Below are 15455 nucleotides of genomic sequence, written 5' to 3' on the forward strand. Positions count from 1 at the left end.
CATGCAAAAATACAGACAGCAACTCTTAATTAATGGGACTAGAATAGAGGGCCTGAGGGATACAGGTGCCAGTGTCACCATGGTGACAGAGAAACTGGTTTCCCCTGGCCAATACCTGACTGGAAAAACTTACACAGTCACCAACGCTGACAATCAGAGAAAAGTACATCCCATGGCAATGGTTACTTTAGAATGGGGAGGGGTCAATGGCCTGAAACAGGTGGTGGTCTCCTCAAATATCCCAGTGGACTGTCTGCTTGGAAATGACCTGGAGTCCTCAGCATGGGCTGAGGTAGAACTAAAAACCCATGCAGCAATGCTGGGTATCCCTGAACTGGTGTGTGTGAAAACAAGAGCACAGTGCAAGGCACAGGGTGAACAAGTAGAGCTGGAGTCTGGAAGAATGGCCCAGCCTACCAAGAGAACAGGAAAGTCAGTTGGGAAACCAACTACAACACAGCAAAAGAAAGGGAACCTCTCTTCTCAGGAAGAAGTTCTGCCCTCTGAGGGAACTGAGCCTTTGGAGCTTGAACCTTATCAGGTTGAGCTCTTGGGCCCAGGGGGACCCTCAAGGGAGGAGCTGTGTAAGGGACAAGAAACCTGTCCCTCTCTTGAAGGCCTTAGGCAGCAAGCTGCTGAAGAGTCCAAAGGCAAGAAAAATGGAACGCATAGGGTCTATTGGGAAGATGGACTCCTGTACACTGAGGCCAGAGACCCCAAACCTGGTGCCACTAGGAGAGTGGTAGTGCCTCAGCTGTTCAGGAAGTTCATCCTAACATTGGCCCATGACATTCCCCTTGCTGGACATTTGGGACAAACCAAGACGTGGGAGAGGTTAGTCAACCACTTCTACTGGCCCAATATGTCCAACATGGTTAAGGAGTTTTGCCTCTCCTGCCCCACCTGTCAAGCCAGTGGTAAGACAGGTGGACATCCAAAGGCCCCCCTCATTCCACTTCCAGTGGTGGGGGTTCCCTTTGAAAGAGTGGGTGTGGACATAGTTGGTCCACTGGAACCTCCCACAGCCTCAGGAAATCTGTATATCCTGGTAGTAGTGGATCATGCTACCAGGTATCCTGAAGCTATTCCCCTTAGGTCGACTACTGCCCCTGCAGTAGCCAAGGCCCTCATTGGTATCTTTACCAGAGTGGGTTTCCCTAAGGAGGTGGTGTCTGACAGAGGTACCAACTTCATGTCAGCATACCTAAAGCACATGTGGAATGAGTGTGGGGTGACTTATAAATTCACTACACCATACCATCCACAAACTAATGGCTTAGTTGAGAGATTCAACAAGACATTAAAGGGCATGATCATGGGGCTCCCAGAAAAACTCAAAAGGAGATGGGATGTCCTCTTGCCATGCCTGCTTTTCGCTTACAGAGAGGTGCCACAGAAGGGAGTAGGATTCTCACCCTTTGAACTTCTGTTTGGTCATCCTGTAAGGGGACCACTTGCCCTTGTTAAAGAAGGCTGGGAGAGACCTCTCCATGAGCCTAAACAGGACATAGTGGACTATGTACTTGGCCTTCGCTCTAGAATGGCAGAGTACATGGAAAAGGCAACCAAAAACCTTGAGGCCAGCCAACAGCTCCAGAAGTTTTGGTATGACCAAAAGGCTGCACTGGTTGAGTTCCAACCAGGGCAGAAAGTCTGGGTTCTGGAGCCTGTGGCTCCCAGGGCACTCCAGGACAAATGGAGTGGCCCTTACCCAGTACTAGAAAGGAAGAGTCAGGTCACCTACCTGGTGGACCTGGGCACAAGCAGGAGCCCCAAGAGGGTGATCCATGTGAACCGCCTTAAGCTCTTCCATGACAGGGCTGATGTGAATCTGTTGATGGTAACAGATGAGGATCAGGAGGCAGAGAGTGAACCTCTCCCTGATCTTCTGTCATCAGACCCAAAAGATGGCACAGTAGATGGAGTGATCTACTCAGACACCCTCTCTGGCCAACAGCAAGCTGATTGTAGGTGAGTCCTACAACAGTTTCCTGAACTCTTCTCCTTAACCCCTGGTCAGACACACCTGTGTACCCATGATGTGGACACAGGAGACAGCATGCCTGTCAAGAACAAAATCTTTAGACAATCTGACCATGTTAAAGAAAGCATCAAGGTGGAAGTCCACAAGATGCTGGAATTGGGAGTAATTGAGCGCTCTGACAGCCCCTGGGCTAGCCCAGTGGTCTTAGTCCCCAAACCTCACACCAAAGATGGAAAGAAAGAGATGAGGTTTTGTGTGGACTACAGAGGGCTCAATTCTGTCACCAAAACAGATGCCCATCCAATTCCAAGAGCTGATGAGCTCATTGATAAATTAGGTGCTGCCAAATTTCTAAGTACCTTTGACTTGACAGCAGGGTACTGGCAAATAAAAATGGCACCTGGAGCAAAAGAAAAGACAGCATTCTCCACACCTGATGGGCATTATCAGTTTACTGTTATGCCCTTTGGTTTAAAGAATGCCCCTGCCACCTTCCAAAGGTTGGTGAATCAAGTCCTTGCTGGCTTGGAGTCCTTTAGCACAGCTTATCTTGATGATATTGCTGTCTTTAGCTCCACCTGGCAGGATCACCTGGTCCACCTGAAGAAGGTTTTGAAGGCTCTGCAATCTGCAGGCCTCTCTATCAAGGCATCCAAATGCCAGATAGGGCAGGGAACTGTGGTTTACTTGGGCCACCTTGTAGGTGGAGGCCAAGTTCAGCCACTCCAACCCAAGATCCAGACTATTCTGGACTGGGTAGCTCCAAAAACCCAGACTCAAGTCAGGGCATTCCTTGGCTTGACTGGGTATTACAGGAGGTTTGTGAAGGGATATGGATCCATTGTGACAGCCCTCACTGAACTCACCTCCAAGAAAATGCCCAAGAAAGTGAACTGGACTGTGGAATGCCAACAGGCCTTTGACACCCTGAAACAAGCAATGTGCTCAGCACCAGTTCTAAAAGCTCCAGATTATTCTAAGCAGTTCATTGTGCAGACTGATGCCTCTGAACATGGGATAGGGGCAGTTTTGTCCCAAACAAATGATGATGGCCTTGACCAGCCTGTTGCTTTCATTAGCAGGAGGTTACTCCCCAGGGAGCAGCGTTGGAGTGCCATTGAGAGGGAGGCCTTTGCTGTGGTTTGGTCCCTGAAGAAGCTGAGACCATACCTCTTTGGGACTCACTTCCTAGTTCAAACTGACCACAGACCTCTCAAATGGCTGATGCAAATGAAAGGTGAAAATCCTAAACTGTTGAGGTGGTCCATCTCCCTACAGGGAATGGACTTTATAGTGGAACACAGACCTGGGACTGCCCATGCCAATGCAGATGGCCTTTCCAGGTTCTTCCACTTAGAAAATGAAGACTCTCTTGGGAAAGGTTAGTCTCATCCTCTTTCGTTTGGGGGGGGGTTGTGTAAGGAAATGCCTCCTTGGCATGGTTGCCCCCTGACTTTTTGCCTTTGCTGATGCTATGTTTACCATTGAAAGTGTGCTGAGGCCTGCTAACCAGGCCCCAGCACCAGTGTTCTTTCCCTAACCTGTACTTTTGTATCCACAATTGGCAGACCCTGGCATCCAGATAAGTCCCTTGTAACTGGTACTTCTAGTACCAAGGGCCCTGATGCCAAGGAAGGTCTCTAAGGGCTGCAGCATGTCTTATGCCACCCTGGAGACCTCTCACTCAGCACAGACACACTGCTTACCAGCTTGTGTGTGCTAGTGAGGACAAAACGAGTAAGTCGACATGGCACTCCCCTCAGGGTGCCATGCCAGCCTCTCACTGCCTATGCAGTATAGGTAAGACACCCCTCTAGCAGGCCTTACAGCCCTAAGGCAGGGTGCACTATACCATAGGTGAGGGTACCAGTGCATGAGCATGGTACCTCTACAGTGTCTAAACAAAACCTTAGACATTGTAAGTGCAGGGTAGCCATAAGAGTATATGGTCTGGGAGTCTGTCAAACACGAACTCCACAGCACCATAATGGCTACACTGAAAACTGGGAAGTTTGGTATCAAACTTCTCAGCACAATAAATGCACACTGATGCCAGTGTACATTTTATTGTAAAATACACCACAGAGGGCACCTTAGAGGTGCCCCCTGAAACTTAACCGACTATCTGTGTAGGCTGACTAGTTTTAGCAGCCTGCCACAAACCGAGACATGTTGCTGGCCCCATGGGGAGAGTGCCTTTGTCACTCTGAGGCCAGTAACAAAGCCTGCACTGGGTGGAGATGCTAACACCTCCCCCAGGCAGGAATTGTCACACCTGGCGGTGAGCCTCAAAGGCTCACCTCCTTTGTGCCAACCCAGCAGGACACTCCAGCTAGTGGAGTTGCCCGCCCCCTCCGGCCAGGCCCCACTTTTGGCGGCAAGGCCGGAGAAAATAATGAGAAAAACAAGGAGGAGTCACTGGCCAGTCAGGACAGCCCCTAAGGTGTCCTGAGCTGAAGTGACTCTAACTTTTAGAAATCCTCCATCTTGCAGATGGAGGATTCCCCCAATAGGGTTAGGATTGTGACCCCCTCCCCTTGGGAGGAGGCACAAAGAGGGTGTACCCACCCTCAGGGCTAGTAGCCATTGGCTACTAACCCCCCAGACCTAAACACGCCCTTAAATTTAGTATTTAAGGGCTACCCTGAACCCTAGAAAATTAGATTCCTGCAACTACAAGAAGAAGGACTGCCTAGCTGAAAACCCCTGCAGAGGAAGACCAGAAGACGACAACTGCCTTGGCTCCAGAAACTCACCGGCCTGTCTCCTGCCTTCCAAAGATCCTGCTCCAGCGACGCCTTCCAAAGGGACCAGCGACCTCGACATCCTCTGAGGACTGCCCCGGCTTCGAAAAGACAAGAAACTCCCGAGGACAGCGGACCTGCTCCAAGAAAAGCTGCAACTTTGTTTCCAGCAGCTTTGAAAGAACCCTGCAAGCTCCCCGCAAGAAGCGTGAGACTTGCAACACTGCACCCGGCGACCCCGACTCGGCTTGTGGCGATCCAACACCTCAGGAGGGACCCCAGGACTACTCTAAGACTGTGAGTACAAAAACCTGTCCCCCCTGAGCCCCCACAGCGCCGCCTGCAGAGGGAATCCCGAGGCTTCCCCTGACCGCGACTCTTTGAATCCTAAGTCCCGACACCTGGGAGAGACCCTGCACCCGCAGCCCCCAGGACCTGAAGGACCGGACTTTCACTGGAGGAGTGACCCCCAGGAGTCCCTCTCCCTTGATCAAGTGGAGGTTTCCCCGAGGAACCCCCCCCTTGCCTGCCTGCAGCGCTGAAGAGATCCCTAGATCTCCCATTGACTTCCATTACAAACCCGACGCTTGTTTCTACACTGCACCCGGCCGCCCCCGCGCTGCTGAGGGTGAAATTTCTGTGTGGGCTTGTGTCCCCCCCGGTGCCCTACAAAACCCCTCTGGTCTGCCCTCCGAAGACGCGGGTACTTACCTGCAAGCAGACCGGAACCGGGGCACCCCCTTCTCTCCATTCTAGCCTATGTGTTTTTGGGCACCACTTTGAACTCTGCACCTGACCGGCCCTGAGCTGCTGGTGTGGTGACTTTGGGGTTGCTCTGAACCCCCAACGGTGGGCTACCTTGGACCAAGAACTAAGCCCTGTAAGTGTCTTACTTACCTGGTTAACCTAACAAATACTTACCTCCCCTAGGAACTGTGAAAATTGCACTGTGTCCACTTTTAAAACAGCTATTTATGAATAACTTGAAAAGTATACATGCAATTTTGATGATTTGAAGTTCCTGAAGTACTTACCTGCAATACCTTTCGAATGAGATATTACATGTAGAATTTGAACCTGTGGTTCTTAAAATAAACTAAGAAAAGATATTTTTCTATACAAAAACCTATTGGCTGGATTTGTCTCTGAGTGTGTGTACCTCATTTATTGCCTATGTGTATGTACAACAAATGCTTAACACTACTCCTTGGATAAGCCTACTGCTCGACCACACTACCACAAAATAGAGCATTAGTATTATCTCTTTTTGCCACTATCTTACCTCTAAGGGGAACCCTTGGACTCTGTGCATGCTATTCCTTACTTTGAAATAGCACATACAGAGCCAACTTCCTACAGGTAGTGTCTCAAATTCACCTCAACCTATCCATTGAGTTACCAGTTTTTTTTCCCTCAACCAGATTCTGTTGTGGAAACAGAGTGCTTATGTTCTACCTTGATAGAACTAAATCTTTCAGAAAGTCTAAGCAACGTTTTGTCACCTTTTCACCACCACACAAAGGCAACTGTACATCTAAATTAGGCATAGCCAGATGGATAGTCAAATGTATTCAAACTTGCTTTGCTAAGGCTAAAAGACATTTACCTGTTCCACCCAAAGCACACTCTTCTCACAAAAATGAAGCAACCATGGCTTTTTTTTTTGCTGTTTTTTTTTTTTTTTTTAGGAAATATTCCTATAGCTGACATATGTAAGGGAGCTACATGGTCCACACCACACACCATCACCAAACATTACTGTGTGGATGTTTTAGCACACCAACAAGTCAATGTAGGTCAGGCAGTGCTATGTACCCTTTTTCAAACCACTGCAACACCCCCAGGTTAACCACTGCTTTTGAGGATGGACTGCTTTACAGTCTCTGCAGAGCATGTGAATCTACAGCCACACACATCATTGAACGTAATATGTTACTTACCCTGTAAGCACCTGTACGGTGCATGTAGTGCTGTAGAATCACATGCACCCACCCTCCTCCCCTGACCTCTGTGGCCATTGCAGTTCCTTACTTTTTTCACTATATACATTTACCAGGCTTATTGCATACTTTACACTCCTTTGTCACCCACCTGCAGGAAAACAATCTAACAATGAAGTTGATGCCCATGCGCATTACTACCGAGAGGAGGAGTCACTCTACCTGGTGACTGGAAAGACTTCTTCCAAGAAAAACAACTTGCTCAACTTTAACCCAACACTAGATGGCAGGAGTACGTTCATGGGCAACTTCACAGATTCATACGGACATTGGTGTTAGTTTGATTTCCTGGTATTTGGTATAGGGAGGCCTCACTACTTCTTTGGTTTTCTGGTCTCTTATTCATGGTGGATCTCAATGCCGGACTTTTAACTATGATTGCTGTTGGAACCAGAATACTCACTGCTGACTAATAAATGCTCTCTCTTCTTGTCCCAGATGTAAAGGAACTCTGGATTGGCTTGAATGACCTTAAGCTACAAATGAGTTTTGAGTGGTCGGATGGCACTCCAGTGAGGTTCACCTATTGGCACCCCTTTGAACCCAACAACTTCCGTGACAGCCTGGAGGACTGTGTCACCATCTGGGGCCCGGTGAGAAACAAAATTAGACATGCTAGACTATAGCAAACTTCTTAGTATTTATGAGGAGATATTTCTCTCTTCCTATTCTGAATACTCTCTCCACCTAACACCTTTTCAATAGCACCTCAACCTCCCTAACACTTTCTTAGTATTAGTTCCATTTGTGTTTCAACCTCCCAGTCGCTCCCCTCGCTCCTACCCCCACCTGTCCCTCTGTGAAACACTTTTACAATTTAGAGTGGTCGCAAAATAGTATAATTAAGCGACCAGTACTACAAATCTGAGACAAAGTAACCTGTTGTATTCATATGAAGAAATTGGCACCTTAACTTATTTGATCTTTTTGGAAAGTGTGTTTTTCTGTAAGTTGAAATATTTCATCCAATGGCTGCTGGCAGAAGATGGAATCAAGCTTAAAGGTATGTGTATTGTGCATAAAATGTACTAGAAGTGAAGCATGGGTAGATGCAAAACGTTGCTTCTTGCTACCGTCCAAGAATGATTCTCTTGTCAGTCACATCTTATAGCAGAGCATGCAATAAACCTGCAATTGGCAAAAACATGGAACTATTCAGAGTAGCCTTTTTCTCATCCATAGATCTCACACTAGTAAGTTATGAATGACAGTAGATGACTGGGCTCCTGCTACTCTACAATCCTGGACTTTTAAGTCAATCTGTACAGTGCTCTGATGTATCATTGCAGCGATGTACAGTGCTATATAAAACCAAATAAATAAACTGCTGATGAGGTTTATTTGTATTGTGGCTTTGGGACACCAAATGATAAACAACAGCATCCACACTGCATACTGTCTAAGTACCTTCTTTCTGCCCCAGAATCTCAAGAAAAGGCCTCACATGCCACCTTCGGCGAATTGTGTTATGTTCTGTGGGCCACATCTTGCATATTGTTAACAATTGTATAGAACTAATCTTGACATTTATGTCTAGTTTTTGAGGCCTCATGTGTAACCTTGTGTCCTGGACTGGAGATACCTGAAAGAGTGACATACATGTATAGCAAGACCATGGAAGCGAAGAGAGGCGGCCTGGGTTTCAAACCCATGATCCTGTGATTACTTTGTGTACACAACCTCCACCTTTCTGCATTGTTCTTTGGACTTGGTTGGTGCCATTATTTGACATTTTCAGTCTCCATGCGCAGAGAGAGGAGCCAGAACGTCTTGAATTTAGTGTAATTGAATTCTAGAGCAGAGTCTGCAGTGAAGTGAAATGAGTTCTTCCAGAGTTTTCAATGTGGAAACGAGCTGGATACATAATTGCATACTTGATGTTGAGTGATCACAACTTAATTTTTTTTGTTTTGCTTTGTTAAATGATTTGTGACCACTTGAAAAGTTATTGTAAAGTCTGGGTAAAAGGAAACAACTGATTCTTCATGGTAGATTTCTGCCTAAGCTCGGATCAGGCACAGCACAATATCCCTGTGCCTGTATTTTAAAAGCTTAGCAATAATCTTGGGCTCTTGAGCTAGTGATCAATGTGCAGATGATCACAATTCTCTGAAAACAATTCTCTGCCAAACGAGGAGCTGAGCATTTGTTCGATCGATTGTTCTGTGTTAATTATTAATATAGTCTTTGGAATACCCAAAATTCTGATATTGTTGTGGAGAGATCTGCACTAGGCCCTCAACGTGCACCCATTGTTTTGGCACACAATCTGGGTGTTCTTTTTAATAGGAATGGCACTGCATACTGGAAAACTTTCTCCTCCTGCTTTCTTATTGAGAAGTTTGTGCAGTACATTTCCTTTTCTGCCCAGTGAGCCCTACTGATTAGTGATTCAGTCCACAATTTTGAGTTGGTTAGATTACTGCAACTCTCTCCTGTTGTGCTTACCTCCCTCAGAGACTTCAAGGCATCCAGAATTCTACATCTTGGTTAGCACTATGGCCCTTATTACAACCCTGGCGGTCAAAGATCGCCAGGGCTGTTTTGGAAACTCGGGTATTACGACCGCGGCAGAACGCCGCGGTCGCACCGCCGGGACCGGGGTTTATCCGCCACAGTGGTCCCGGCGGATTTAATCTGCCAGGGCAGCGCTGCTTGCAGCGCTGCCTAGGGGATTACGAGTCCCCTTCTCGCCACCCTTTTCATGGCAGTAGGAACCACCATGGAAAGGCTGGCGGAAAGGGGAGTCGCTGGGCCCCCTGGCACAACCCCCCACAGCTTTTCACTGTCTGCACAGCAGACAGTGAAAAGCGCAACGGGTGAAACTGCACCCGTCGCACGGCCGCAACACCGCCGGCTCAATTTGGAGCCGGCTCCCATGTTGCAGCAGACATCTCCGCTGGGCCGGCGGGTGGAAACTCGGTTTCCGCCCGCCGGCCCAGCGGGGATGTCATAATGGCCACCACGGGAGTGCGGCCTCATTGGCGGCCACACGCCGGTTACAACTTGGCGGGCGGCGGTTGCCACCCGCCAAAGTTGTAATGAGGGCCACAGTATCTTAGTTACAGCTTCATGCTCTGCCTGCCTTAAATCCTTTCACTGGCTCTCAATTTTCATAAATATTCTTACTACTTTTAAAACTTTATATCACCTTGGCCCTGTCTATTTAAGGCAGAAAATTGATTCCCTGCCTACTCTGCCAGTTACTGAGATCTAACAATGCCCATTTGCTGTTCCCAAGTCCAGTTGCTCACATTCTAGTGGGTGATCATTTACTACATTGGCAGCTCAGTACTGGAATCGGATTACTGCTCAGTTGAAGTCTTATGATCAGCTACTTCCTTTCAGTAAAGCCTTGAAGACCTGGTTCTTCACTGCTTACTCCTTCTGTAGTTCAGTTTTCTTTATTGCCAGTACACCTTTATGTAGAAGAATGGATTAAGCTGTTATATAGGAGCAAAAAAAGATTTAATGAGGGACCCTCAGACAGACCCCACTTTATTCAACAACTGGATAGTTAATAGCTTGGATGTCTTGCTGTCTTATAAGGTCCCTTCTTGGCAGAGGAATGGAGACAAGTCTCCTTGGTTTTCTCCTCACCTAACAACATTCAAGAGGAATTGTAGGAGGTTCGAAAGAAAATGGAGGAAATCATTAAGGCATATGGATAGGGAAGAGTATAGAGGCTCAATTAGGCTCTATCATAAGGAGATTAGACTAGCCCAAGCAACCTATTATGGTGACAAAATTGAAAGGGCGGCAGGCTCTCCGAAAGACATTTTTCGGGTTTTGAAAGAGTTGCTTTACGTTCCTAGCTGCCCAGATGCAACGGTCGCCTCAGTGGAACATAGCAACAATTTTGTCTCATTCTTCTTAAAGAAGATCGAGGATATTTATAAGAACTTCTTAGGCAAAGATGGGTTAAGTCCTGTTCAGCCCACTGAGGATAAGGAAGGAGATACTATCCAAAGAATTTCCCCCCTATTTCTGAAGAAAGGACCACTTTTCTTTTCCGTTAAATGAAATCGGGTTTCCCTTTGGACCCCGCGCCTCCTCATATAATTAGGCAGGGAGGTTCAGCCATAATACCGGTGTTAACAGAACTGTTGAATAGCTCCTTACAGAGGGGTATTGTGCCGGCATCATGGAAACATGCAATAGTAAAGCCCTTGTTAAAGAAATCTAACCTAGATGGGGCCGAACTTAAGAACTATAGGCCAATCTCTCTCCTCCCAATCATGGCAAAATTAATTGACAAATACGTCAACATACAAATATCGGGTTTTCTGGAAGAAAATAATATTCTGCACTCCACGCAAATGGGCTTTAGACCTGCCCATAGCACCGAATCAGCTATGAAAGCGGTCACAGAAGAAGCCAGAAAACTGATGGATTTAGGAATGGCGACGGGCGTAATCATGTTGGACCTAAGTGCCGCATTCAATACAGTCAACCATGGACTATTGATTCACAGAATGGAAAAATTTGGTATTAAGGGCCAAGCGCTTAATTGGCTGAGTTCCTTTCTCCAAAACAGAATGTTCCAGGTGCTAGACCGCTCATTTTTTTCAGATCAGTTTAGACTTCAATGTGGAGTACCACAGGGATCATCATTGAGCCCAACCCTTTTTAATATCTATATGGCTCCCCTGGCAGAAGTTGTGGAACCTTTTGGAGTATCCCTTGTATCATATGCTGATGATATGCCGTTAGTAGTCTCTTTTTCATCTGGTAAGGAGGGGGAGAATTCAGTGCTATCAGCCTGCCTGCAAGCTGTGTCGTCTTGGATGACAGAGAGTAGGCTTCAGCTTAATGAAGAAAAGACGGAAATATTGTTGTTAGGAAGGTTGTCGAATCCGGTGAAAAATATCTTGCCAGTAACACACTTAGAAGATCTTCCACCACCGAAAGACCACATTAAAGCATTAGGAGTCTGGTTGGATGCCAGACTAACGTCAGACTATCAGGCCAGGAGACTTTCAGCCACCTGTTTTGGAATTCTGAAGTTACTCCGCAAGGTAATCGGTCTGCTTCCTCCCCTGGCCAAAAGACTTACAGTATAGGCCCTCATTTTATCGAGGTTGGACTATGGGAATGGTCTCTTCCTGGTATCCCCAGAGTATGTGGTTAATAAACTACAAATAGTCCAAAATGCGGCGGCGAGGTTACTGTTCAACATGCCAAGGTTCTCCTCGGCGAAGAAAGCTTTGATTGCTCTGCATTGGCTTCCGGTGAGGAAAAGGATCAAATTTAAGGCTCTGTGTATTTTTCATAGAGCCCTATATAATAGAGGACCGCATCAATTGAAAACACTAGCCTCATTTTATGAACCCACTAGAGTTTTAAGATCCGCCTCTAAAGCCTTGGTGGCTCTCCCTAAAGTAAAAATAATAACCTGGGGAGGCAGATCCCTGAAGTATCAGGGTGCAAATCTTTGGAACTCTCTGCCGCTGAATATTCGTTTGATGAGTCAAAAGACAGAATTTTGGAAAGCCATTAAAACATAGCTATTTTAATTTGAAGTAGCATTCTTTTTTTGAGGTCTCACTTTCCCTCCAGCTTGCTTAATATTTAATCCAATAGCGCTACGAAGCCTCCGGGTAGATAGGCGCTATATAAAACATAGTAACATAACATAACATAACCTTTAAGGGATTTGACCGCTCTACACACCGTGCATTAAATCTGTCTTCTAAATCTTAATTTCTGGTTTGAACTGCCTTCAAGACTTGTCCATTTCACTGATTTACTCTTTGCTAGGGTTTACTTCATCTCCTACATCTGATATCCTGTGCTCTGCAGCCTGCATTCCAGGAACATGTTTATCAATCAGTCCTTGCATGTAATCGAGTCTTGTGGTCAGAATATCAATTTTACCATCAGTTGAAGCCAGGTTTGTTTTATGTCTATGAACATAGTTTTAATTTTAGAGTCACCCAGGTTGTGCTGGTCATGTGAGGTGTCTCTCTGACATGTGCTCTATAGTTTTATTCCTCAGATTGCAATCTTCCTTGGTAGGGTCGTTTTTCCCCATGATCTCTGGTATTTTTGTGTGTAATGGTTGTAATATGAAAGAGCGAGGGGCTCTGCAGCGCTCTGATAGTCCTAAAGAGCCCAAAATGGCTTCTCACCAAAAAGACACAGCCCTATTCTCAAGGAGGCAAGGTGGTCAACATCCAAAGTAGATAAGGATAAGACGGTTTCTATTTGGTTATCTCAATTTGAGGCTGTCCTAGCATTCAGGACTGGTGAGGGAACGCCACAGCTCATTTTAGTAGTTTGGAACTTTACATCAGTTCTTGCGATAAGTGATCTTATCTGCTCAGCTGGTGCATGCAAGTAGGCCATTGCAGCTACTCAGTTGTGTCCCCCGAGGAGCAATATAAAAATAGGGTCTTTGATCCATGAGGGTACTCTGAGTGTTCTGTTGCTGCAAAGTGATCTCTGCTTCTGCTGTTACTCTGGGCCAATCCCAGGGCCCAGCTGTGTCAGATCCTAGGGGCTCTTCCCATGCAGGTCAGCTGGTGAAGACCAGTCAGGAGGCTTCGTTTCTGGGCTTGCGTGCAAGGGCCCTTTATTATCAGCAATTTGTACCCCACCTAAATCACAATATGTTGTGTGTTACCATCACTGGGAAGACGTGCCCAGTTGATCTCATCAGGCTCTTCCTGCCATTTTTCAGTTTAGGCAAGGCCCAGGGTTGTGTCGGTCAGCAACTCTCACCACCACCGCCATCCAACTCATCTTGCTTGGGTTCTTTATAATCTGCTGCAATGTTAATGGAGGCCACTGATGGAAGCAGATTTTGGACTTTATTTTTTCCTATGTCTCAGTGAACCCTTCTTATGCCACCATCTTGGCATGTGGCACCAGTGTCCCTCATAGATCTACCTTCAGCTTTGGTGTAAAGTGTACAGTGAGTTTTCTCAGACAAGCCCAGTATTCTCCTGTAGGTTAACAATGACCTTAAGTCTCACGGTGCTAAATAAAGGTATATCACATAGCCCTTACGAGCTGCAAATTGCTTTGTGGCCCCAACTCTGGCATAGAAGTTGTTGTCACTTCTGTGTTCGACAGTTATCCCTTCTTTGGGTGTTAAATATGTTACTTACCAATAAATCAAGTTGTTTTTTGTTTGAAGTTCAGAACTGTCTGTGCATTGAATTTATTTCCTAAAATCAAATTTGTATTCAGGCACTCTGTTCTGTTTCTGAGTGTCTAACCTCACTCCACCTTCTTGAATAAGCTTTGGATACTATACCTTACTACCCTCTGAGCTTCAAGTACTAACGGGCAGCACTTGATCATCCAGCTGGAATGGAATAGCATTTTGGCCTCAGGACATCAGTGGTACAGTGTGTTATTTGTCAGTTATTGTTCAGCAAAATATGACTGTCCTGGGATCCCACGAAAAATCCCCACAACCTCCCACCATTGTTGGTGAGGTGACATGAGGATTTCACCTTCATGTCTGAGTTGCACCTCAGTAATGCTGCTGATCATATCTAACTGTGGCCCGTGGGGGTTTTCAGAGGTGGTGTTTCACAGATGTGAGATAAGTGGCTATGGGGAGGTCACTTCTCTATTTGTACTTTGGCATTGTTCATGTCATGTGGTCCTTAATGAAATGGGGCTCCAGTGAAAGACACAGAGCCTAGTATATGCTATGATGTGTGTAGTTCAAATGCTCTATATAACATCTGTAAGTTCAGTTCAAAACCTGAGCATGACCTACTCTACTGAGGGTTCTGAAGACCTTGTGATTGGTATTTATATGAACTTGTTCATCCCAGCAATGTGTGTCCCACGCATCAGCAGCTGCACACTAGACAGCTCTCTTAGTTGGAGTTCTCAAATGATCTCTAACATGCAAGAGACGGCTTGTTAAGACCATGTGCTGAGTTTATAAACCATGGTTGCAAATTTCACTCTACATTGATCTGTTTTTTAAATACATGTTGTTGCACGGAGATTGGTCACATAGCACACTGGGCACCTGACCAGCCACAAAATGGAAGTGACACCAATAAAATGGGGTAGAGGTAAAAGCCTTCATTACCCCTTTCCTTACGTTCCTCCCTTTGGCCTTACTGTCAAGTCTTCCTAACCTGGATGTTGGACCAGTCGGTACCCTAGTCTCAGTGTGACATCACTTGACATGAGCCACCCTGTGCCTATGCTCATGTTTGAACTGGCTATCAGTTCAGCATTATGGGGGACACATGCATTCTACAAATTTGATAACCTTGCCGTATCAGCCCCGTTCAATGTCGCTGCCAGCAAGGGCTCCTATTATGGTTTTTGAGCGATTTGCTTCACCCATTGACAGTAAAAGCAATCCTGTTTCAACAGTCTCTGTTGTGCCACTCTGTACCCAGTCTTATGGCTGAGCTTCACTCTTAGTCATCCTTTGCCCCCTTACTCTAATTCTAAAGCTGTCCATTCCCCATCTAACAATAGAGCCACCCATCATCTTCACCTGATGGAAAAGCAAATCTGTGACCATTATTGCTAGCGATGCCACTGATAGGCCTACTGTGTCATCCTGATGTAATGTATTGTTTATTTGGTGTTTTTTGCTTTTACCCAGGAAGGGAGATGGAACGACAGCCCTTGCAGTGCAAAACTCCCATCCATGTGCAAAAAGCAGGGCCAGGCTCAACAGGAGACCGAGGAGGGAGACCACGGTTGCCAAAAGGTTAGTCAGCGATACATTGTACATGAGGC

At 46.3% G+C, this 15455-nt stretch overlaps 1 protein-coding gene across 2 annotated transcripts in view; it reads left to right on the top strand.

Annotated features, from left to right (window-relative positions):
* MRC2 (mannose receptor C-type 2) overlaps positions 1-15455 on the top strand; it is a 761492-nt gene that overhangs the window by 197386 nt on the left and 548651 nt on the right. For both annotated transcript variants that reach the window (XM_069237988.1, XM_069237989.1), the window contains exons 8-9: positions 7167-7321; positions 15319-15426. In XM_069237988.1, the coding sequence (XP_069094089.1) occupies positions 7167-7321; positions 15319-15426 (263 nt within the window). The remainder of the gene's footprint in view (positions 1-7166; positions 7322-15318; positions 15427-15455) is intronic.

This window comes from Pleurodeles waltl, chromosome 6 (genome assembly GCF_031143425.1).
Source record: "Pleurodeles waltl isolate 20211129_DDA chromosome 6, aPleWal1.hap1.20221129, whole genome shotgun sequence".
Taxonomy (NCBI): domain Eukaryota; kingdom Metazoa; phylum Chordata; class Amphibia; order Caudata; family Salamandridae; genus Pleurodeles; species Pleurodeles waltl.